The sequence below is a fragment of the Carex rostrata genome, chromosome 27, assembly GCF_964058835.1.
Source record: "Carex rostrata chromosome 27, lpCarRost1.2, whole genome shotgun sequence".
Lineage (NCBI taxonomy): Eukaryota > Viridiplantae > Streptophyta > Magnoliopsida > Poales > Cyperaceae > Carex > Carex rostrata.
Window position 1 is genome coordinate 5,637,430 of NC_135944.1, and position 25,528 is coordinate 5,662,957.

Sequence of the window (25,528 nt, forward strand, 5' to 3'; positions counted from 1 at the left end):
AATATGTGTTTGGAGACCAAATTTTACATTTTTTGAAATTTGTTTACTATTTTTTTAGATATTTAGAAAATCACTTGATCTGAAAATTCTGGACCATCCAAAAACAGTGATTTTCAATAAATCTAAAAAAATAGTAAAAAATTTTCAAAAAATGTAAAATTTGGTCTCCAAACACATATTAATATGGAGAACAAAATGAACGGTTCGGATCGACCGTTAAGATTTGAAAACTCGAATATAGAGCCGTAGCACAGTGCTAAATCGTAATATGCATAGTACCATAGACTCACTCTTATATCTTTGGTATTCTTTATTTCTTAAGTGAGAATAGGAGTGTCTAGAGATTAAGTAGAATGGTACTTCGTGTATGATTGTATTTTTTTTCTTATCTCTTTGTAAACCTGTTATTCCGCGGCTACGTTTAGAATCTTAAGGTTGACAGTAAATAAATCTTGTTAATCATTATGCTTTGATATAATTATGCGCTTTTAATCTGACTTGGTAGCAAATCGGGATATAAATTTTTATTAGCCTAATCACAATTACACCCATCAGTCATGGGTCCCCTTGGAGGGATTGGAACAGTAGCAATGTACACCAGGCGGGTAAAATCATAAATCGGCCTGGTCATTGATGTCTGACGGATTTTATCTCATGAGGTGTTGGCTTTGCCGGGGCAATGACCTCGGGCTTGCTACCTACGTTTGACATTGAAGGAAATGTTTGGACGGAGAATAGAGGTCATGCATTCAAGTTTGATTGTACGTAGTTTAGTTCATGGCGAAGAGATAACAAGAAAAAGTTTCACTTTGATTAATGATTAAGAGAGAGAATTGGAAAATAATCGTGAGTTTCCCGACATTTTTATTAATATTCAATATTTAATATATTTTATCACAAATAATCAAGTTTATGAACTTTCATTAAAAATACCCAAACCGCAACAAAATATTACGGTTTGGGATTTATTTTATTTTTTTGCACTATAAAACTCCGTTTCTCTCTCCTCCCTCTCAAAATCACCTGATATCAAAGAGAGAAAGAGAAAGCGATTTTAGAGACGAAAAAGGGCGACAAAATTAATGCAAAAAATTAGAGTTATGACCAATCTGCATGGTTGCATAATCGATGTTTTGACATCATTGATGTTTTGACAATAATAAAATTATGGTTGTTTAGAGGGCATGGGTGCGTCATCGATGTTTTGACAAATAAACATCGATGCACTTCTGACGGGCATAAAACATCGGTGCATTATAGATGTTTTTGGACGGAAGTATCATTTTTTTTAGACTTTAAATAGCCATAACTTTGACTAGGAAAGTCAAATTTGTGGGTATGACTCCAATTCGGAAAGAGGGGGGGGGGGGGGGGGGGGGGGGGGACAAGATCAGTTGGGACCTTACCTGCGGGTTCGTCCCCAGGCATCGACGGAATCAAAATTGCCAAAAAATATTGTTTATTGTCTGAAAAATTCAATTTAAATTTTCAAAAGCCTAAGAGATTATTCAAAAATTACCTATATAATAGTTTTAAAATGCATTACTATCTATTGTGTGCATTTGGTTATTTTTTTAATGGATTACATTTTCATTTATTATTCAAAGATCATTGAAATTATCTATGATTGTTCAATATATGTTATTTACACGGTAATTATTATTATTTTTTCAAAATTCAAAGAGATATATCAAGAATTACGTATTGAAGTTCAAAATCATTTATTATTTTTTTTCAAAACTCGCCAACAGATTTTGACCCAATCGACCGCCTCTCTAACCTCACCGACATGTCGACCCAATCGACCGCCTCTCTAACCTCACCGACATGTTGCTCATCACAATCATCTCCTTCCTTTCCTCCCAGACAATTAATCAGAAAACTCAAACTGATTATTACCTACGGTTCTAAAATACATGATATTGTGGGCTACGGTTCCAAATACATGATATTGTAGGGTTTTGAAAAACATGATGTAGAGTTCATAAAAAACCAAAAAACATGATATTGTGAGGTTCTGGTGATTTTGAGATAGAGGAGAGATAAACGTGGTTTTTATAGTGCAAAAAAAAAAACCTAAACCACAATATTTTGTTGCGGTTTGGAATAAAAATTCTAAACCGCAATGTTTTATTGCGGTTTGGTATTCCAAACAAGTGTCTTTATTTATCTTTGGGAGAATTTCATGTAAACCCCTCAAAAACTTCAAAATTACGTATTTTTCCTTTTAAATTTTAAATTTACTTATTTCCCCATCTAAACTTCAAAAACTCACATATTTATTCATTTTATTGTCTTTTATATAAAAACTCATTCTAAATTTATAAACCTATTTTATCCTTCATTAAAAGTATAAAATGCCCTATCATGCAAACTCAAATTTAAATCTAAAGGGTTACTCTACTGTCCAATTCGCGCGCATCGCAATAAGATTATTGCGTGTTCGTTTCAAGATTCATGCTAAGCTAGCCCGCACATATCTCAAAACAATTTTGATCTGTGTACATCGCCTTAAGATCTGTGCACATTGCTTCAAAATTCGAGTTGATCTAGCGCGTGAAGATCTAAAAGCAATTTGGACGATAGAGAAACCTCCAGATTTAAATTGGAGTCAGCTTTTTAATAAAAGGGTAAAATAGATATTTTATAAATTTATAATGTATTTTAATGTAAAAGACAATAAAATGAGTAAATATGTGAGTTTTGAAAGTTTAGAGAGGGAAATATGTAATTCTAAAATTTAGAGAGGAAAATACGTAATATTGAAGTTTTTGAGGAATATATATGAAATTTCCCCTTTATTTTTTGAGGGCACGGTGGCGAGATACAACAAGTCTCTTTATTATATTTGATTGTTTAAAAAATGAACCTACTGATGCACAGCATAACGGATCTTTTGTAATAAACTGATGTGCAGCTTATAATATCGTTGTTGAATAGGCTATATCTTTTGTCACCATGCTAAATCTGAATAATTCAGTTATTTGGTGATGTCAAACCGAACACCGAATTATTCAGTTGACCAAACTCTGACTGAATTAAACCCGAATAATTCGTGAATTTTACTAATTTTTTCTGAATTAGTTTACGAATTATTTGTGAATTATTCCCAAATTATACCCGAAGGATAAACATTTTTTATTTATTTATTTTTTGTTCTTTTGCAGGACTGAGATTTCTGGTCCGAATAATTTTGGATTATTTTTGAATTATACCCTATTCCCGAATCACAAATTTTTAATCTCATCGAACCAAACCTGAATAATTCATTTGTCACTATGCTACTGAGGCATTGTTGGACCCAGCACAGAAATATCATGCCAGCATATGCCACAGATGATCTCTACTACTCCTAGCGCACAACGCTCCATAAACCTCACACATTTTATAATAGTTATACAATATAACCCATGTAAATATACAATTCTTCTAAAAATAAATATACCTCTCCTTAGCTCCTCCAGTCCTATTAATATAATGTCAACAAGCTTAGATAAGAGAGACCACCTCCATTATTTCACAGTATCCCCATTGATACCAAGAAGAGAAGAACATCATAAACAAACAAAAAATGGTGGAGATAACACAATCCACTTTAGTAACCCCATCAGAAGAAACCCCAAAGCACAATATCTGGCTTTCCAATCTCGACGTAATCGCGGCTCGAGGCTACACTCCAACAGTCTACATGTACCCTTCGATCGGCATAAAAGATTTCTTTCCGGTCGAGGCTATGAAAGCCGCCTTGGCCAAAGCACTGGTAATTTTCTACCCGTTGGCCGGTCGATTGAGCCGGAACCCAGAGACCGGCAGACCGGAGATCGATTGCACAGGAGAAGGAGTGAATTTTTACACGGCGGAATTGGATGCGACGCTTGACGATTTCACGGATTTTGCACCATCAGCGGAGATGAGAAAGAAACTTGTGCCGCTAATCGAGTCGGCTGATCCGCCTTGTGTCATGATGGTGTTCCAGGTTTGTTCACAATATTTTCTTATAAATTTTTTCCCCTTTTTCAGCAAAATTTGTCATAAATATCCGTGTGCAAGAGTAATTATAGTATGAGTGCTTCCATTCAATGTCTATAATTGAGATTTCATAGTGTACTGTTTAATACACCATATCGGAAATATTAACACTTATTTTGGGATATGTAGGTGTTGTTTGGTTGTAAAATATTAGCATGTATTTTCCACCCTTATCTTAGTGCTTGTTATATCTTAATTAAGGTGAATTTTTGATATTCTTGGGATTATAATCATATAATTAAAATATCATATATTTATAATATTAATAATAATAATAATTATAATAATAATAATTATAATAATAATAATAATAATAATAATAATATAGGTTATTATCATTATGAAATAGTTATATATAAAAAGGCAATTTGCTGGTTGAATAAAAGATAAACTCGAATGATCTGAAAAGAAAGCACAGAATATTGTTGTGCTAATAATAATAATAATAATTTAGGAGGGTTCAAATGCTTTCATAATTTTTTTCATCTATTTTTTTGTGAATCCATCATGGTTCTTCTTAAAAATAAATTAATAATTCAAAATTTAAAGTTTAAAAGTTAAAATAAAATCATTAGATATGATCTACAACAATTTATCTATACATGTGTAAAAAATTATAATATTTCAGTTTTGTTGTGTTTGCCATCAAGAGCTTTTAAAAAATGTATTGATGTGTATAATTCCTAGACGTTTATTTCTCAATTTATTGATTCACATAAAATCAAAATTCAAATGTGATTTTTTTTTTATGATCATGCGTAGTGAAAATCATATAAATCACATCTAACAGTTTTATTTTGACGTTTATATTTTAAATTTTGACTTATTAACATTTTAGAAATGAAGGCATGGCCGAAGCACAAAAAATGAAGTAATTTGAACTCTCTTCATAATAATTAGTATCATTTTTACCTATTGGTACATGATAATTGGGACATTTTTTCAGAGACAGAAGAAGCACATATAATTGTTTATATATAGTAGAGAATTTAATTAGACCTTTTTTTTTTCTCAAATCAATTTAATTGGTTATCTATAGCAGATAATTTGGACTTTCCTTTAGGGATGCACATTTTATCTGCTAGAGACTTTTTTTTCATTGAGAGAAGAAGCGCATATAATTCTTTATATATAGTAGAGAATTTAATTGGACCTTTTTTCAAATCAATTTAATTTTTCCAAAAAACTCAAATTCGGATGGATTCAAGTCTCAATGATAATTCGAATCGGAACTAATATTCGCACATAATATATTAATATTATCATGTTGACTGGTTGAGATATAATGTCATGAAAGCAAGAAAAAAAAATAACATCCCAACCTCTTTAATAACTTTTTTATTTATATTTAAAAGAATGAATGCCGACCATTGATGAAAAAAAAAAATGGAGGTCGACAAGAGGAGAGAATCCGCGCTGGTCCCCTTCGAATTGGTCGCAATTTGGCAATTTGAACATTATATTTTTGAAATTATTGATTTGGATATAGAAGGGGTCCCTTTCTTCAAAGCAATCAAGTTGAGTTTTTAATTTAAAAGATTCTTACGTATCTTCCCCCTTTAATTAAGAAGCCATATTCTACATGCGTACCCTTCTAATTTTCAAAATTTTCTTTGCAATGGGAAATCAGACGACAAAATAAGGTTTCATTTTGAAATTTTCAGTAATTACAAATTGGATAAACGCAAAAAATGAAATCAGACGAAAAAGAAGATTTCATTTTTGTTTCGTAATATCGAAATGTAGGAGGGTTATGAACATTAATTTGTAAATCTGAATTGTTTGATTAAAAATTTGGTATCCTGATTATATTAATCAAAATTATTGATTTGGATATAGAAGGGGTCCCTTTCTTCAAAGCAATCAAATTGACTTATTTAATTAAAATATTTAATTATCTTCCTCCTTTAATTAAGAAGGCATATTTTATATTCGTACCCTTCTAATCTTCAAAATTTTCTTTACAATGGGAAATCAGACAACAAAGAAGGTTTCGCTTTTGTTTGGTTATAATTAAGCTGATAATTATATTTACATAACATAAAATGATCCTTTAAAGACAACTAATTAAAAATTGTAGGCAAGCTCCATATTGATTTCAGATTTAAAAAATAATTAATTAATTAATATCCAAAATATATGTAGATTTGTGCAATATATTAATAATGTGTTTTCTTCTTTTGCCAAGCAGATGACTCGTCTCAGGTGCGGCGGCATCATCCTCGGCTTTGCAATCCACCATTACGCCTTCGATGGTCGTGGCGCTTCTCTTTTCATCAAGACAATATCTGCTTTTTCCCGTGGCGACACAGGCACCATCCCTGCTCCCTTCTTCGACCGCTCCCTCCTCCGGGCCCGCTCACCTCCCTCCGTCTCCTTTGACCACTCTGACTACACTCCGAAAGCTATCCAATCAAATGTTTCATCATCAAACACCTCCTCACAGGTCGTATGTTCCAATCTCAAACTCACCAAAGAACAAATCCACTCGTTAAAAATCCTTGCAGGTGGAAAGAAGGTCTCTACTTTCCGTGCAGTAGTTGCGCACGTGTGGAAATGCACCTGTATTGCACGTGGACTGGCCTCTGACGTAGAGACCCAGCTACTCTTGCCTGTTGACCTACGCGGTCGCTTCAAGCCACCGCTCCCCACAACTTACATAGGTAACCCGACACTTCGTACCAAGGCCATTGCTAAGGTGGAGGACGTTGTGAACAACACGCTTGAATTCGGCGCGAATTTAATACAAAAGGCGGTTGACAACATCACTGATGAGTTCGGACGGTCACTTATCGACCACCTAGAGTCAACAGATATAGAGCTTATGTGCAAGAGAGGTGCAATGAGTAACACAAGTTTGATGGCAGTAAGCTGGCTCAGTATGCCCATGTATGATGCTGATTTTGGCTGGGGCGAACCGTTACTAATGGCACGTGCGCAAATGTATGGAAGCGGGTATGTTTATCTATCTAGAGTTCCGGCGATGGATGGCGGGATATCAGTGATAGTCGGATTGGAGCCGGATAACATGCAATGCTTCAAGAAAACATTGTATGAGGAGATCGAGGCTCTAAGGCCTACTAGCTACTAAACTCTATGTTTCGTTTTAATGAAACTGGGCTAAGGCTTTTTAGACCAAAAAATAGGGCCTACTAGCTACAATATTTAGGTGACTTAATTTAAGCCGGAAGCTGTGTACTATATTGGGCTTTTTTGGGCCCTGTACCTACATTTTAATGCTAATAAAAGTTTGATTAAACTGAAATATTATCTGATTTTTTTTTTTAAATGAATGTCAATTAATTTTTTTTTCTTTTTGAAAAGAAAGTACAGGTGGAAGCTGAATTAATTATTAACCTGGTGAACATTTCTTTCAAATTATCGGATTAATCAAATCATTCAGATAAAAAATACATAAACCTTTCTTTCAACAAATCATAAATATTCATCGCAAATTTAATATATCAAAGTGGAAACATGGGCTTTAGTCTATTGATTCTGTTCCAAGAACCGACAGTATTAACTAGTTAACCATAAATTATGAAGCCTTTTCCATGAGCTGAATTGGGGAGAGAATATTGGTTTTGCTGGTTTCAACAATGCAACCATTCATCACCATCTATTCTAGCATGATGTGCACCTTCTCCAAATGGAACATTATATCCGTCTCACACTGCACATCATATTTCTAATACATCACCGAACAACAATTTATTTCAGATATTACAACAAAAAATATATCAATTGTAAGTAATAATTAATAAATTTAACTTATATATGGCAGAATATGCCAGTTGTTGTTGTTGAACTCATGTGAGAGTGTTATTGTTTATTTTTATTGCATATGTATGAATGTGTAGGGGTATAATAACTAATAAGGCTAGCTAGGATATGTTGTGCATTGAGGTTTCAATGGGTGTAAAAACTAGATTCTAATAATGAGGAACCTGTGTACATCCTTACCAGTTACCAGTACTATAGATTGTTTTTAATGATCTTCTAAATCTTTATAGTTCCTATAATTGACAAAAGAGCACTCTTTTATATTGACAATGAATGTAAGTAATATGATTAAATAAGGAGATTGTAACAAATAAATTTAAATTTAAATCTGATCTGAAGACAACATGAAATGGAAATTGAGCAATTGATGAATGAATTGTGCATATTTGAAGAATCTAATTGAGCATTGTTACCTATTGTTTGATGTGAGCGAGGCACTTGCGTACGATCTCACCTTCTAAGGCGCCACACTCCATTGAAAAAAACTACTGTTTTGGGGAAGATAGAGGCTATTATGAAACAAAAGAAATGCATCATAAAAGATGGAAAAGGGTATTATTCTAACGATTCCATTGTTTGCTTGCTTCCTAGTTAGAAACACACTTAAATAGCAATTCCATTGTTTTTTCTTAATGAAAATAAAATAAAATACAGTACCTCTACAAAGCCATCATTTAAGTTTCTGAAAAAGCAAATGCAATAATGATTTGTAAGGAATAAAAATAATTGATTGCAAAAATTAACAAATAGCTAGCGGACCAGATTACAAAAATCATTGATTTTTAGGAATCATTCATTCAGCTAAGATAAGACAACATTCAAATCATACAACTGATGCATGAAGAGACAAACCAGTAAACTAATCTAACCAAATTACAATCTAATTCACTCCGAATTAATAACAAACCAACCAAACAAATATCAGTTTAAACAAAATTACAATCTAATTCTTGGATCAGTGCCATGCAAAAGTATACCCCTGACAAACATGACTTAACAAAAAGCAAAGAACTTTGTCCTCTTCTCTCTAAAATGCCAAACAAGATTTCTAACCACAACACACATATGCAATAAGTGTACCTCAGACTTTACGAGGATTTTTCATATTTTGCAAATGTGAAAAATTGCAAATGAACAATCACACAATATGCAATAAGACTATTTCTTTTGAAAACGATGGCACTGTAAGGTTTATTTCCTAAAATGTGAAAATTCACAACATTCATCACACTCAAAACCTATAGAAGGCCAATACATTTTGGGCTTTATAGTGTCAGAAATAAGCTGGTACCTATTGTAAGACTTTTCTAAGCACTTACCTGGAATGAAGTAAAATAGACGAATCAGTAGACTGAGAAAAGAAGTCCACATACCACACTCCCCATTTCAAAATGAACAAATATTAAATTAAGATATAATGTATGTTGTTGCATGAAAAGTGGAAATTTTGATTGAATAAGGTGAAGAGTCTCACTTGATTCCCGCTATTATACTAGCTGGATCTTAAAAAGCAAATAGGGGCACCAGGAAGGATTTCTGGATAGTAGTTCCTCTAGTCACTACAAAGTATTCTACAATAAATTGTATATATATGGAACTCTAAGATGATTGAATTAATTAACAAGAAACATTGAATAATATAGCTAGATAACATGTTCCCCTGTGAATTCAACCAAAGGGTATTTTGGCCATTATTGTGTTATGACATGAGGAGTTAAATTATGCATTAAAATGCGATGCATGGAAAAGATAGTACCTTTAAAGAAATTCTTCTGGTTAAATTAGAAAGTTACCAGTGAAAGGATTGACTTTTGGAGGTGCAGTGAAAGAATGTTTCAATCTCTTGTCATAATCCAACAGTCCAAGAGTTTGCAAATCTCCTTCTTCTAGTAATCACTATAATAACCCAATAATTTGTCTGGATAGTAGCTCCGGGCAAGATGTTCCCTCTCTTGGATGTATTCAAGGTATGAATGTATGTTGAGATCAAACCACCGCCTCATAAATGCAACAACATGCCATCCACTGATTTTTTGACTGTCTCGCTCATACTTATTAAAACAAACCAAACGTGGATGACTACAAAATATTGATAGATTTTCTTCACTGTCTGTTGATGCTTGCAATTATTCGGTGATATATATCAGAGAACTGCAGGTTGTGTAACATGTCTCCTATGTTCACAACCCACTCTTCAAATTGCTGGGCATCATTACTCATTTCTGACACTCTTCCCGATATATCGACAAACAAGCTGTTCTGAAAACAATGTGGAACGTGATTAAATAGTGAACACAAATATGCTAATCGAACAAGCATGGTTAATTGAAAGTTAAGCCTTGATTAGATAATTTGTAGAGGTAAAACTAGAGGTGTCAATGGTGTTACATACGGATCGGGTGGAGACATATTTATACCCATACCCATATACATATAAAATTTCCTTTTCCTGTTAAGTATTAAAAGATAGTGGGTACGTAACAAAACCAATAATGGGTAATTATCAAATAAATTGATAGCTTATATAATTTAATTCAAAATAATATAGCATCTACATAGATATATTAAATACATCATGTATGTAATTAATATCATAAAATGTAAAAATAATACATCATGTCCAAATAAATAAATAGATATATTAAAATGTTGTCTAAATCAAACTAATCATGATAATACAAATTATACATGCAAATAAAAATTATCATGTGTAATTTTATTTTATCAATTAACGTAATAGTGTAATAGGTACGTAATAACTCTTACCAATATCCTTATCCAATAAGATAATAAAAAAAAAACAAGCTCAAGCGCTATGATTAGGCAAGTGGAGATAAACAAACAAGCTCAAGCTCTGCCGAAAATATAATTGATGTTATATATTACAAGTGGAGATAATATATCTTTTATATTAGGCTACGAAGATATACCCAGGTAAGGTAGTCACTCTTATATATAACATAAATTGTGAATAATATTACCTGCATGTCCCTAACATAGTTCACAAGCAAAGGTATTATTATATTCTAAGGTCAAAGCAAGTGAAATTGGTATATCTTGAACATATAAAGGACATCTGGATTCTCTCCCTCTCTCTCCCTTTTGTCACTTTAATTAGACAATTAATGCATCTTAAATTGGGAATAATATTACCCGCATATCCCTATCCTACTTCACAAGCAAAGGCATTATTATATTCTAAGGTCAAAGCAAATCAAACTGGTATTGCTTGAACATACAGGACATTTAAATTCTCTCTCTTTTTTAAAGCTTCTCAGAGACTCAGACTGGTTTTTTTTTATACGTTGGCAGTGGCTGCAAGCTTCGCAGACCCTCTCTCTCGGAACTCCTTTTTTCTCACTTTAATTATACATATAATTAATCTTAATTAAAGAAACATGTATCCATGCAAAAGGAAGACGTAAAAATAAGCCAGGCTCTTTAGTTCGACGTGTATGTACGTACCATGAATTTTAAAATTAATGCTCATTTTTTTAGGACTTTATAAGCTATTCATTGGGCTCCAGCTGAATTCATCTTGACAATTCATCTCAATTTTGATGAAATTTGAGCAAATGGTGGTTGCTATCCTGTCGGAATCAGACTTGAAAAATAAAAAAAATAAAAGAATTCATGCAACAATTATATTCTCCTATTATCATGATATTTTATTTAAAACGATGAAACTTCTTTTTGAACTTTATACAGACATTTGAAGATGTTGATAGCTAGAGATGGCAAAATAAATAGAGAAGATTGGGAGGAGTTTGTGTTTCGGCACCCGTCTCTATTAAAAAATATGACTTTACCATACATCAGGTATGCTTTTATTCTTTTTCACTAATGTTCATGTTACTTTACCTTTTCTGTATTAGTATGTCTGGTATGATGCAATTGCTACTGCAACTGCTACCAAAAAGATCTTGTTTGTGCTCCAACTATAGAAAAAAAAAAAAAAAATCTGACACCCTCCCGTGACATTGCAGGGACATTACGACTGCATTTCCTAGTTTTTGTTAAATTTAACACAGTGGTCGAAATCTTAATTTTAAAGAAAACCATGCTTTTGTTAAAAATATATTTCACAGCTCGCATCAGATCAGAAACAAATCTTAAATATCTCAAGACAACGGATCATTTATATTTTGAATCTGACAAGATCCAATAAAAATAATTGAATATCTGTAGAAAATAGTGAAAGACACACATCTTGTAATTGTTATGTTTCGATGTGTACAACTGTCTAATGCCATTAAAATGCTGGTACAAACTAAATAAGACCTTGTGTCACCTTGTTATCTTTTCTTGTCTTTTCTTTTTTTCTTTTTCTTTTTTTTTAATCTTTTTGTAGATTGCAGAGAGATCCTAAAAAATATATCAATCTTAAAATTTTGAATTGATTAAAGCATAGATTTGCACGCGAGTAAATTGAATAATATCATAAATTAGAAGTTTGGGAGAAGCACTCACGAGAAGAAAGTATACCCCCTCATAAGAAAAGCTCAAAATTTATAAAGAAACATCAATATATAATTAATAATCTGTTAGGTGAATAAATAGTGTACGACGAGAGCAAAGGTAAAAATCACACGTGGTCCCACATGGCACATAAAAAATTACAAATTAATAATGTTGAAAAAAAAAGTACAATGGAACAACATAGTGAATTGAATAATAATAAACCACCGATTCGCACACAATTAAAATTCCATGCATGATATTGTGAAATAAAATAAAAGTATACAAGATGATATATAAATATATATCTTAGCACAATCAATGTTTTAAGTAGCTAAGCGTACCAAATACAGCTTGAATAACCGATTGAAAAAAAGTAAGGAAAAACAAACAGACGCCAGCAACAACGGAGATGGCTATCCATGGATTCGCACAGTAGCGGCTCTTGAACTCTCCATAGTATTTACTGGAAGGTCTTTCATGATGTGCCCTCACCTTCTTTGAAAAATCGTAAAGGTCATCTGACATAGGGATATCATCCCAACAAATTAATTCTTTCAACTCTTTTACACTACATAAAACATCATTTTCGTCATTTCCCATGCTCGGGATGATACCATTGGCTCGCAATATTCTGACATCGCCTTCTGTGTGTAACAAGTACACAATGCATGCAACATAGGCTGTGACGGGGAACCCACAGTCCATGTAACCCCGTTCAAATTCTAAAAGTTCATTATAGATACTAATGCTGTATTTGAAAATGTGCAAGGGTGCTATTTCCATCACGCCAGATAATCTCCTATCATGAAAAGACACATGAATACCGGCATGCTTTTCGAAAACAGTTGCTGATAATTTCAAGTCGGTTGCAGTAGGTACATAGAAGTTATCCATTTTCTTTGTGGGTTTCAATAATGACCTTGTTTCCCCCTGATACTTCCCTGCAGGGGTTCGAGTCCAATGGAAGATGTGTAGTAGATGTTTGAAGCCACCAGGGGGGAGGGTACCGATTCCGGTACCACCATGCACTTTAGACCTGTGCACTCCCGGATAGAGGTCATCAAAGCATGAGAAAGCAAGTTCGTTGATTGGGGTACCAACAAGCTCGCTTAAATTGGAATGTTTTTTATACATACACTCGACAAGAAACCACGGAATCTGGTAGTCCATGGTCAACATCTGAAGTTTGATCTTCATCGAGTCTTCCATTATATATTGGTATAATATATAAAACTCTATGGACCTTTGATCTTTTGGATCCCTCCTTTTCTCTTTTGTTCCACTCAAAATTTCTATTCCGTCCTGAACATTTTGGAATAAAAGAATGACAAATACTAAGATGCAACTATTGATCAGTAGGTATTCTCGGAAAACTTCTTTGCTATAAAAAGAACCTTTCTCCCGATAGTAGCCCAGGGCTATATGTTCCTTCTCTTGGATGTATTCAAGGTATGAACCTACGTCGAGATCAAACCACCGCCTCATAAATGCGACAAATTGCCATCCTCTGCAACTTTTACGCAAACCAAAATCGGGATGCAGATAATAGCTACGAAAATAAATCAATCTTCCATCATCACAAGCAGTAAATATTGATGGGTTTTCTTCACTATCTGTTGATGCTTGCAGTGATTCGGTGGGAATATTGGAGAACGGCTCGTTGTGTTTATCTCCAATGTTCACAACCCACTCTTCAAATTGCTGCGCATCATTACTCATTTCTGACACTCTTCACGATATATCCACAAACAAGCTGTTCTGAAAATAATGTTGAACGTGATTAAATAGTGAACACAGATATGCTAATCGAACAAGCATCGTTAATTGAAAGTTAAGCCTTGATTAGATAATTTGTAGAGCTAAAACTAGAGGTGTCAATTGATGGTGTTACATACGGATCGATCGGGTGGAGACATATTTATTACCCATACACATATTCAAATAAAATTTCCTTTAGACGTTAACTATTAAAAGATAGTGGGTAACAAATCCAATAATGAGTAATTATCAAATAAATTGATAGCTTATATAATTTAATTCAAAAACATATAGCATATAAATAGATATATTAAATACATCATGTATGTAATTAATATCATGAAATGTAAAAATAACACATCATGTCCAAATAAATAAATGAGGAGGGATCCAATTACACCTTTTTAGGTGTCACTGAATTACACTTTTCATTTACAAAGTTTTCAAAGTTCAAATAGTCAATCCAAATTATTCAACATAATTGATATATTAAAATGTGCTTGAAGATCAAATTTTACATTTTTTCGATTTTTTTACTATTTATTAAGTATTTAACAAAATCGCTATATTCATACCATTTAATTTTTGTATCCATCCTAATAAATAGTAAAAAAATTCAAAAAAATGTAAAATTTGATCTGCAAGCACATTTTAATATATCCATCACGTTGAACAGTTTAGATCAACTGTTTGAACTTTAAAAATATAGGGTGTAATCCAGTGTCACCAAAAAATGGTGTAATTGGATCCTTCCTCTAAATAAATTGATATATTAAAATGTTGTATAAATCAAACTAATTATGATAATACAAATTATACAGTTATACGTGCAAATAATGGTGTCAATTAATGGTAATCGAACAAGCATCGTTAATTGAAAGTTAAGCCTTGATTAGATAATTTCTAGAGGTAAAACTAGAGGTGTCAATTAATGGTGTTACATACGGATCGGGTGGAGACATATTTATTACCCATACACATATTCAAATAAAATTTCCTTTACACGTTAAGTATTGGGTAACAAAACCAATAATGAGTAATTATCAAATAAATTGATAGCTTATATAATTTAATTCAAAAACATATAGCATATAAATAGATATATTAAATACATCATGTATGTAATTAATATCATGAAATGTAAAAATAATACATCATGTCAAAATAAATAAATGAGGAGGGATCCAATTACACCTTTTTAGGTGTCACTTAATTACACTTTCTATTTACAAAGTTTTCAAAGTTCAAATAGTCAATCCAAATCATTCAACATAATTGATATATTAAAATGTGTTTGCATATCAAATTTTACATTTTTTTTTTCGATTTTTTTACTATTTATTAAGTATTTAACAAAATCGCTATATTCAGACCATTTATTTTTTGCTATAAAATAACAAACACTGTAATGGGTACTTCATAGATAATTCCCAAATAAATAACAAAGGTATCAATATGAGATGACAGATTATATATATCATCAGACTATATGAGATCGATCCCTTACTTTTATAGACAAACTTAAATTTGAGTTCAATTTTAGTAAGTAAAATGCAACTTATAAATAATAGTATTTTCCATTTGACCAAATTAATTGTGTTGTTAAATATTTTGATTTTAATATTAATAACATATAGTAACATTAGACTAAAATTTAAGGCCTTAATTAGATACTAAGTAAAGATTGAAATTAAACATGAAGTCAAATCATTATTAAATCTTAAAATGATCTAAAAAAATTCAACAGAAATTAAATATTAAATACAGTTGCTAATCAAAGAAGCATGGCAAAATCATATGTATCCCTGTTTACAGAGGAAAAACTGATAAATTTACAGAGGTAAAACTTACTATTCGTAGAATCAACTAAGATATGGCAAGTGGAGATATATATTTTATTAGGCAATGAGGATACACCCAGGTAAGGTAGTCACCCTTATTTATATATAAGATGCATTGGGAATAATAATATGTCCCTAACCTCACAAGCAAAGGCATTCTTATATTCCAATGCAAAAGCAAGTGAAATTGGTATTGCTTAAAGATATATAGGACAGCTGGATTTTCTCTCTCTCTCTCTCCGTTTTTCTCACTTCAATTAACAATGCATCTTGATTAAAGAAACCTATATATTCCATGCAAATGCAGGACAAGAAAAGAACCAAGTCTCTTTATTCCCACATCAACATGTGTGTGTGCCGTTTATTTTAAAATTATTAATGCTCCTTGCTATTAATTTGTAGGAGTTTATAAGCTATAATTGGGCTTGGGCTGAGCAGGCACGGCCCTAGTGCTGTGGAGCCTGGGAAACCGCTCTGGGTCTCAAAATTCAAGGGGCCTAAGAAAAAATATTTTGTATATATATATCTATAAAAATTGTATATATTAAAAATAAATAAAACGTTCAAATAGTCGAACCAAACCGTTCAACATGATATCCATATTAAAAAAAATGTTTTTTTTGGGTTCATAATTTTTTGAATCTATGAATTTTCTACCTATCTTAATAAATAGTAAAAAATTCCAAGAAAATGTAAAATTTGGTCTCCAAGCACGTTTTAATATGGATATCATACTGAACTGTTTGGATCGATTGTTTAGACTTTAAAATTGCAAAAATGACTTAATAGACATATAGTGTTAAAGTACTTATCGAAGTGTATTAGCCGGTCTCATAAAAGAATTGTAAATATAAAGAGTCTCAAATTTTCTTCCGCCCCAGACTCCAAAATCTTCTGAACTGACCCTAGAGCTGAGATGCATCTTGACCTTATTATGAGTATGTATGCTTATCAATTTTCTATAATGGATCATCTTTTATTAAATTTTGAAATGCTAGCTTGAGTAATATATTGATAACCAACAAGACTTATTAATTTTCTATTCTCTATTTTACATTATTATTTATTTAGTGTTTTATGGCCTTAATTTATTAATTTCAACGGATTCATTCATGAAAATGTTAATATGATAGCCATTAAAGACCTTGTTGATCATACAAAAGCCCATCTTTGCATTTGGGTTGATTGCTCCAAAATTAATTGTACAATATTTTATTTAAGATTAAGCCCAGCAAACGTTCACGAAATAGCGTCACTCCAAATATTCTATTAATTGCGGACCTGGATGTAAAGAAGACATGAGCCTTATCAGCGAGACATGATTGGCCGAACTGTTCGACATTTGCAGAAATACCCATTAAGTTTCTGGATTTTGAAAACCATAACCCAAAATAGTAACTCCCCATTGCTAACCTTTACCAGATCCTACTCTAACCCAAATTCATATCACCTAAAGCAGCTAAAATTGAGTTTATATCAGTATGAATCTGTACTTGAAAACTAAATTTTATATTTTTTAGAATTTTTTTACTATTTTTTTTAGATAGGTAGAAAATCACTTGATCTGAAAATTCCATTCAGATCAAGTGATTTTCTACCTATCTAAAAAAATTCTAAAAAAACATAAAATTTTGTTTGCAAGTACAAATTCATATGGAGATCATGTTGAACGGTTTGGATCGATCGTTACATTTTGAAAACTAAAATATTGAGCCGTTGCAGGGAGGCCCTCTATGCCACGCGTAGCATATTAACATTTTCCTATATATAGAGATATATATATATATATATATATAGAGCTAGGCTACGGTGAGTTGCGAAGTAAAGCAACTATTTTACTTCACGCTCATATTTTGTGATTTTAGAGTTCAAAACGTCGATCCGAACCGTTCATCTTGTTCTTCATATTGAAATGTGCTTGGAGACCAAATTTTACATTTTTTAGAATTTTTTTACTATTTATTAAGCAATTTTGAAAGTCGCTGATCTGATGGTCCAGAAAATTTTACTGTTTTTTACTGTTCACAGCAAAACAATAATTTTCAAAAACGCATAATAAATAGTAAAAAAATTCCAAAAAATGTAAAATTTGGTCTCCAAGCACATTTCAATATGGATTAAACATCTAACGGTTCGGATTGGTCGTTTGGACTTTCAAAATAAAAATACGGCGTGAAGTAGAAACGCGTTTTACTTCGCAACTCACCGTAGCCCACCTCTATATATATATATATATATATATAGAGAGAGAGAGAGAGAGAGAGAGAGAGTGTCTAATGTGCATTCGTATGCATATGGTCCGATATGCATACAGTCCAAATTTAAAATTTCAAAATACAAAATGTCGATCCGAACCGTTCATCTTGTTCTCCATATTAATATGTGCTTGGAGACCAAATTTGACATTTTTCTGAATTTGTTTATTATTTATTAAGCCACTTTGAAAATTACTGATTCAACGGTGGCGGCTGATTTTACTGTTTTGTTAAGCCACCGTTGGATCAACAATTTTCAAAGTGGCTTAATTAATAATAAAAAAATTCAGAAAAATCTAAAATTTGGTCTCCAAGCATATATTAATATGGAGAACAAGATGAACGGTTCGGATCGACTGTTTGAAATTTGAAAATAAAAATATGTTCATTTTACAAATAGGTCCTTATGTCCATAGAAGCATCACTCCTTCGTTGACAATCAGAAACTACATATTTTTCTTTTTTATTTGTATATTTTTATTTCCTTTTTATTGATTGAGGAGATGTCCTAAAAAATAATCAATCATAAAATTATGGATTGCTTAAAGGATAGATTTATTGATTATTGGGTTGGGAGTAAATTGAATAATATCACATGTTAGAACTTTGGAGAAACAGTCAGGAGGAGGAAGTATAAACCCTCATAAGAAATGTTCAAAATTAATAAAGAAAGATTTATACATACTTAATAGTTGAATACTTGGTTTGTTAGGTGAATTAATATTGTATGAAAGAAAAAAGAAAAAAGTGACAAATAAATTATATTGAAAATAAGGTAAAACATACATGATAGCACAACATAGTGAATTGAATAAAGATAAACCACCGGTACACACACAATTTTAATTGCATACATGATATAATGTAAAAAAGAAAAGAAATTAAAATCACATAAGGATGCAAGATGTATAAATATAGGTGCAAACTTCGCTTAGCGCAATTATTGTTTTTTGTAGCTAAGCACACTATATTTGGTTTGGATAAAAGAAAGTATGGTTTGAAGAAAAGTAAGGATAAACAATAAAATGCCTGCAATGACAGAGATGGTTATCCATGGATTCGCAAAGTAGCGGCTCTTGAGCTCTGCGTATGATCTACTATAACTTGTTTCATGATGTTCATTCCCTGACCTTCTCCGACAAAATGTTAAGGTCATTCGGCATACGGACATTATTGAAATCTACATCGTCTCCTTTTAACCTTTGTAGAAAGCTTAAAACCTCCTTTTCGTCTATTCCCGTGCTTGGGACGATTCCATTCGCTCGCAATAGTTTGACATCTGCTTTTGTTGGCAACAAGTTCATCATGCATGCAACATAGGCAGTGACGGGGAAACCACAGTCTACGTAACCCCGTTCAAAATTTAAAAGAGTACGATAGATTTCAAAGCTGTACTTGAAAATGTGCAAGGGTGCTATTTGCATCACTCCGGATAACCTCTTGTCATTGTAAGCCACATCAATACCGGCATGCTTTTCGAAAACAGTTGCCGATAATTTCAAGTCGGTTGCACTTGGTATATAGAAGTTACCCATTTTCTTTGTGGGTTGCAACAATGACCTTGTTTCCCCCAGATACTTCCCTGCAGGGGTTCGAGTCCAATGGAAGATGTGTATTAGATGTTTGAAGCCACCAGGGGGGAGGGTACCGATACCGGTACCACCATGCACTTTAGACCTGTGCACTCCCGGATAGAGGTCATCAAAGCATGAGAAAGCAAGTTCGTTGATTGGGGTACCAACAAGCTCGCTTAAATTGGAATGGTTTTTATACATACACTCGACAAGAAACCAAGGAATCTGGTAGTTCATGGTCAACATCTGAAGTTTGATCTTCATCGAGTCTTCCATTATATATTGGTATAATATATAAAACTCTATGGACCTTTGATCTTTTGGATCCCTCCTTTTCTCTTTTGTTCCACTCAAAATTTCTATTCCGTCCCGAACATTTTGGAATAAAAGAATGACAAATACTAAGATGCAACTATTGATCAGTAGGTATTCTCGGAAAACTTCTTTGCTATAAAAAGAACCTTTCTCCCGATAGTAGCCCAGGGCTATATGTTCCTTCTCTTGGATGTATTCAAGGTATGAACCTACGTCGAGATCAAACCACCGCCTCATAAATGCGACAAATTGCCATCCTCTGCAACTTTTACGCAAACCAAAATCGGGATGCAGATAATAGCTATGAAAATAAATCAATCTTCCATCATCACAAGCAGTAAATATTGATGGGTTTTCTTCACTATCTGTTGATGCTTGCAGTGATTCGGTGGGAATATTGGAGAACGGCTCGTTGTGTTTATCTCCAATGTTCACAACCCACTCTTCAAATTGCTGGGCATCATTACTCATTTCTGACACTTTTCACGATATATTCACAAACAAGCTGTTCTGAAAATAATGTGTTGAACGTGATTAAATAGTGAACACAGATATGCTAATCGAACAAGCATCGTTAATTGAAAGTTAAGCCTTGATTAGATAATTTGTAGAGGTAAAACTAGAGGTGTCAATTAATGGTGTTACATACGGATCGGGTGGAGACATATTTATTACCCATACACATATTCAAATAAAATTTCCTTTACACGTTAAGTATTAAAAGATAGTGGGTAACAAAACCAATAATGAGTAATTATCAAATAAATTGATAGCTTATATAATTTAATTCAAAAACATATAGCATATAAATAGATATATTAAATACATCATGTATGTAATTAATATCATGAAATGTAAAAATAATACATCATGTCCAAATAAATAAATTGATATATTAAAATGTTGTATAAATCAAACTAATCATGATAATACAAATTATACAGTTACACGTGCAAATAAAAAATTATCATATGTAATTTTATTTTATCAATTAATCTAATAGTGTAAGGGGTACGAAATAACTCTTACCCATATCCTTATCCAATAAGATAATAACAAATTTTTTTCTGACTTGTATCCACACTAGTAAAATTAACAAAAACAAATCTTACTCATATCCATCTTATAAAATGCAAGAAGAATCTGATAAACTGATAAATTAAAGTTTCATTGACATCCTAGATAAAATAACAAACACTGTAATGAGTACTTCATAGATAATTCCCACATAAATAACAAAGGTATCAATATGAGATGACAGATTATATATATATATCATCAGACTATATGAGATCCCCTTCTTTTATAGACAAACTTTAATTTGAGTTCAATTTTAGTAAGTAAAATACAACTTATAAATAATACTATTTTCCATTTTGACCATATTAATTGTGTTATTAAATATTTTGATCTTAATATTAATAACATATGAGTAACATTAGACTAAGATTTAAGGCCTTAATTAGATACTAAGTAAAGATTGAAATTAAACTTGATAAATGATCTAAAATATCTCAACGGAAATTAAATATTAAATACAGTTGCTAATCAAAGAAGCATGGAAATACCATATGTATCCCGGTTTACAGAGGAAAACTGATAAATTTACAGAGGTAAAACTTACTGTTCGGAGAATCAACTAAGATATGGCAAGTGGAGATAAACAAACAAGCTCAAGCTCTTCCGAAAATATAATTGATATTATATATGGCAAGTGGAGATATATATTTTATTAGGCAATGAGGATACACCCAGGTAAGGTAGTCACCCTTATTTATATATAAGATACATTGGAAATAATAATATGTCCCTAACCTCACAAGCAAAAGCATTCTTATATTCCAATGCAAAAGCAAGTGAAATTGGTATTGCTTAAAGATATATAGGACAGCTCGATTCTCTCTCTCTCTCTCTCTCCGTTTTTCTCACTTCAATTAACAATGCATCTTGATTAAAGAAACCTATATATTCCATGCAAATGCAGGACAAGAAAAGAACCAGGTCTCTTTATTCTCACATCAACATGTGTGTGTGCCGTTTATTTTAAAATTAATTAATGTTCCTTGCTATTTGTAGGAGTTTTTAAGCTATAATTGGGCTTGGGCTGAGCAGGTGCGGCCCTGATGCTGTGCAGCCAAGGCAACCGCTCCGGGCCTCAAAATTCAAGGGTCCTAAGAAAAAATATTTTGTGTATATATATCTATAAAAATTGTATATATTAAAAATAAATAAAACGTTCAAATAGTCGAACCAAACCGTTCAACATGATATCCATATTAAAAAAATTATTTTTTTGGGTTCATAATTTTTTGAATCTATGAATTTTCTACCTATCTTAATAAATAGTAAAAAATTCCAAGAAAATGCAAAATTTGGTCTCCAAGCACGTTTTAATATGGATATCATACTGAACTGTTCAGATCGACTATTTAGACTTTAAAATTGCAAAAATGACTTAATAGATATATAGTGTTAAAGTACTTATCGAAGTGTATTAGCCGGTCTCATAAAAGAATTGTAAATATAAAGAGTCTCAAATTTTCTTCCGCCCCAGACTCCAAAATCTTCTGAACTGACCCTAGAGCTGAGATGCATCTTGACCTTATTATGAGTATGTATGCTTATCAATTTTCTATAATGGATCATCTTTTATTAAATTTTGAAATGCTAGCTTGAGTAATATATTGATAACCAACAAGACTTATTAATTTTCTATTCTCTATTTTACATTATTATTTATTTAGTGTTTTATGGCCTTAATTTATTAATTTTCAACGGATTCATTCATGAAAATGTTAATATGATAGCCATTAAAGACCTTGTTGATCATACAAAAGCCCATCTTTGCATTTGGGTTGATTGCTCCAAAATTAATTGTACAATATTTTATTTAAGATTAAGCCCAGCAAATGTTCACGAAATAGCGTCACTCCAAATATTCTATTAATTGCGGACCTGGATGTAAAGAAGACATGAGCCGTATCAGCGAGACATGATTGGCCGAACTGTTGGACATTTGCAGAAATACCCATTAAGTTTCTGGATTTTGAAAACCATAACCCAAAATAGTAACTCCCCATTGCTAACCTTTACCAGATCCTACTCTAACCCAAATTCATATCACCTAAAGCAGCTAAAATTTGAGTTTATATCAGTATGAACCTGTACTTGAAAACTAAATTTTATATTTTTTAGAATTTTTTTACTATTTTTTTAGATAGGTAGAAAATCACTTGATCTGAAAGTTCCATTCAGATCAAGTGATTTTCTACCTATCTAAAAAAATTCTAAAAAAACATAAAATTTTGTTTGCAAGTACAAATTCATATGGAGATCATGTTGAACGGTTTGGATCTATCGTTACATTTTGAAAACTAAAATATTGAGCCGTTGCACAGAGGCCCTCTATGCCACGCGTAGCATATTAGCATTTTCCTATATATAGAGATATATATATATATATATATAGAGAGAGAGAGAGAGAGAGAGTGACTAATGTGCATTCGTATGCATATGGCCCGATATGCATACAGTCCAAATTTAAAATTTCAAAATTCAAAATGTCGATCTGAACCGTTCATCTTGTTCTCCATATTAATATGTGCTTGGAGACCAAATTTTACATTTTTCTGAATTTTTTTATTATTTATTAAGCCACTTTGAAAATTACTGATTCAACGGTGGCGGCTGATTTTACTGTTTTGTTAAGCCACCGTTGGATCAACAATTTTCAAAGTGGCTTAATTAATAATAAAAAAATTCAGAAAAATCTAAAATTTGGTCTCCAAGCACATATTAATATGGAGAACAAGATGAACGGTTCGGATCGGCTGTTTGAACTTTGAAAATAAAAATATGTTCATTTTACAAATAGGTCCTTATGTCCATAGAAGCATCACTCCTTCGTTGACAATCAGAAACTACATATTTTTCTTTTTTCTTTGTATATTTTTATTTCCTTTTTATTGATTGAGGAGATGTCCTAAAAAATAATCAATCATAAAATTATGGATTGCTTAAAGGATATTGATTATTGGGTTGGGAGTAAATTGAATAATATCACATGTTAGAACTTTGGAGAAACAGTCAGGAGGAGGAAGTATAAACCCTCATAAGAAATGTTCAAAATTAATAAAGAAAGATTTATACATACTTAATAGTTGAATACTTGGTTTGTTAGGTGAATTAATATTGTATGAAAGAAAAAAGAAAAAAGTGACAAATAAATTATATTGAAAATAAGGTAAAACATACATGATAGCACAACATAGTGAATTGAATAAAGATAAACCACCGGTACACACACAATTTTAATTGCATACATGATATAATGTAAAAAAGAAAAGAAATTAAAATCACATAAGGATGCAAGATGTATAAATATAGGTTCAAACTTCGCTTAGCGCAATCATTGTTTTTTGTAGCTAAGCACACTATATTTGGTTTGGATAAAAGAAAGTATGGTTTGAATAAAAGTAAGGATAAACAATAAAATGCCTGCAATGACAGAGATGGTTATCCATGGATTCGCAAAGTAGCGGCTCTTGAGCTCTGCGTATGATCTACTATAACTTCTTTCATGATGTTCCCTGACCTTCTCCGACAAAATGTTAAGGTCATTCGGCATACGGACATTATTGAAATCTACATCGTCTCCTTTTAACCGTTGTAGAGAGCTTAAAACCTCCTTTTCGTCTATTCCCGTGCTTGGGACGATTCCATTCGCTCGCAATAGTTTGACATCTGCTTTTGTTGGTAACAAGTTCATGATGCATGCAACATAGGCAGTGACGGGGAAACCACAGTCTACGTAACCCCGTTCAAAATTTAAAAGAGTACGATAGATTTCAAAGCTGTACTTGAAAATGTGCAAGGGTGCTATTTGCATCACTCCGGATAACCTCTTGTCATTGTAAGCCACATCAATACCGGCATGCTTTTCGAAAACAGTTGCCGATAATTTCAAGTCGGTTGCACTTGGTATATAGAAGTTACCCATTTTCTTTGTGGGTTGCAATAATGACCTTGTTTCCCCCAGATACTTCCCTGCAGGGGTTCGAGTCCAATGGAAGATGTGTATTAGATGTTTGAAGCCACCAGGGGGGAGGGTACCGATACCGGTACCACCATGCACTTTAGACCTGTGCACTCCCGGATAGAGGTCATCAAAGCATGAGAAAGCAAGTTCGTTGATTGGGGTACCAACAAGATCGCTTAAATTGGAATGGTTTGTATACATACACTCGACAAGAAACCACGGAATCTGGTAGTCCATGGTCAACATCTGAAGTTTGATCTTCATCGAGTCTTCCATTATATATTGGTATAATATATAAAATTCTATGGACCTTTGATCTTTTGGATCCCTCCTTTTCTCTTTTGTTCCACTCAAAATTTCTATTCCGTCCCGAACATTTTGGAATAAAAGAATGACAAATACTAAGATGCAACTATTGATCAGTAGGTATTCTCGGAAAAGTTCTTTGCTATAATAAAAATAACCTTTCTCCCA

General features: G+C 32.4%; 3 protein-coding genes across 3 annotated transcripts; 1 reads left to right on the plus strand and 2 right to left on the minus strand.

Annotated features, from left to right (window-relative positions):
• Positions 1-3,520: 3,520 nt before the first annotated feature.
• Positions 3,521-7,294, plus strand: LOC144544941 (putrescine hydroxycinnamoyltransferase 1-like). Its single transcript, XM_078293496.1, has 2 exons — positions 3,521-3,976; positions 6,221-7,294. Exons 1-2 carry the CDS (start codon positions 3,572-3,574, stop codon positions 7,118-7,120), a joined length of 1,305 nt encoding a protein of 434 aa, XP_078149622.1. The 5' UTR covers positions 3,521-3,571; the 3' UTR covers positions 7,121-7,294.
• Positions 7,295-12,588: 5,294 nt separating this feature from the next.
• Positions 12,589-13,992, minus strand: LOC144545013 (uncharacterized). The gene has a single exon (XM_078293566.1). The coding sequence runs from the start codon at positions 13,990-13,992 to the stop codon at positions 12,589-12,591; it is 1,404 nt and encodes a 467-aa protein (XP_078149692.1).
• A 10,432-nt stretch (positions 13,993-24,424) lies between these two features.
• Positions 24,425-25,330, minus strand: LOC144545014 (uncharacterized). Its single transcript, XM_078293567.1, has one exon. The coding sequence runs from the start codon at positions 25,328-25,330 to the stop codon at positions 24,425-24,427; it is 906 nt and encodes a 301-aa protein (XP_078149693.1).
• Positions 25,331-25,528: the final 198 nt, after the last annotated feature.

Bases quoted from the DNA above. Each gene is read 5' to 3' on its own strand.
- LOC144544941 (XM_078293496.1), top strand. From the start codon at position 3,572: ATGGTGGAGATAACACAATCCACTTTAGTAACCCCATCAGAAGAAACC. The intron at 3,977-6,220 runs GTTTGTTCACAA...TTTGCCAAGCAG, and splicing joins GTGTCATGATGGTGTTCCAG to ATGACTCGTCTCAGGTGCGG.
- LOC144545014 (XM_078293567.1), bottom strand. From the start codon at position 25,330: ATGGAAGACTCGATGAAGATCAAACTTCAGATGTTGACCATGGACTAC.
- LOC144545013 (XM_078293566.1), bottom strand. From the start codon at position 13,992: ATGAGTAATGATGCGCAGCAATTTGAAGAGTGGGTTGTGAACATTGGA.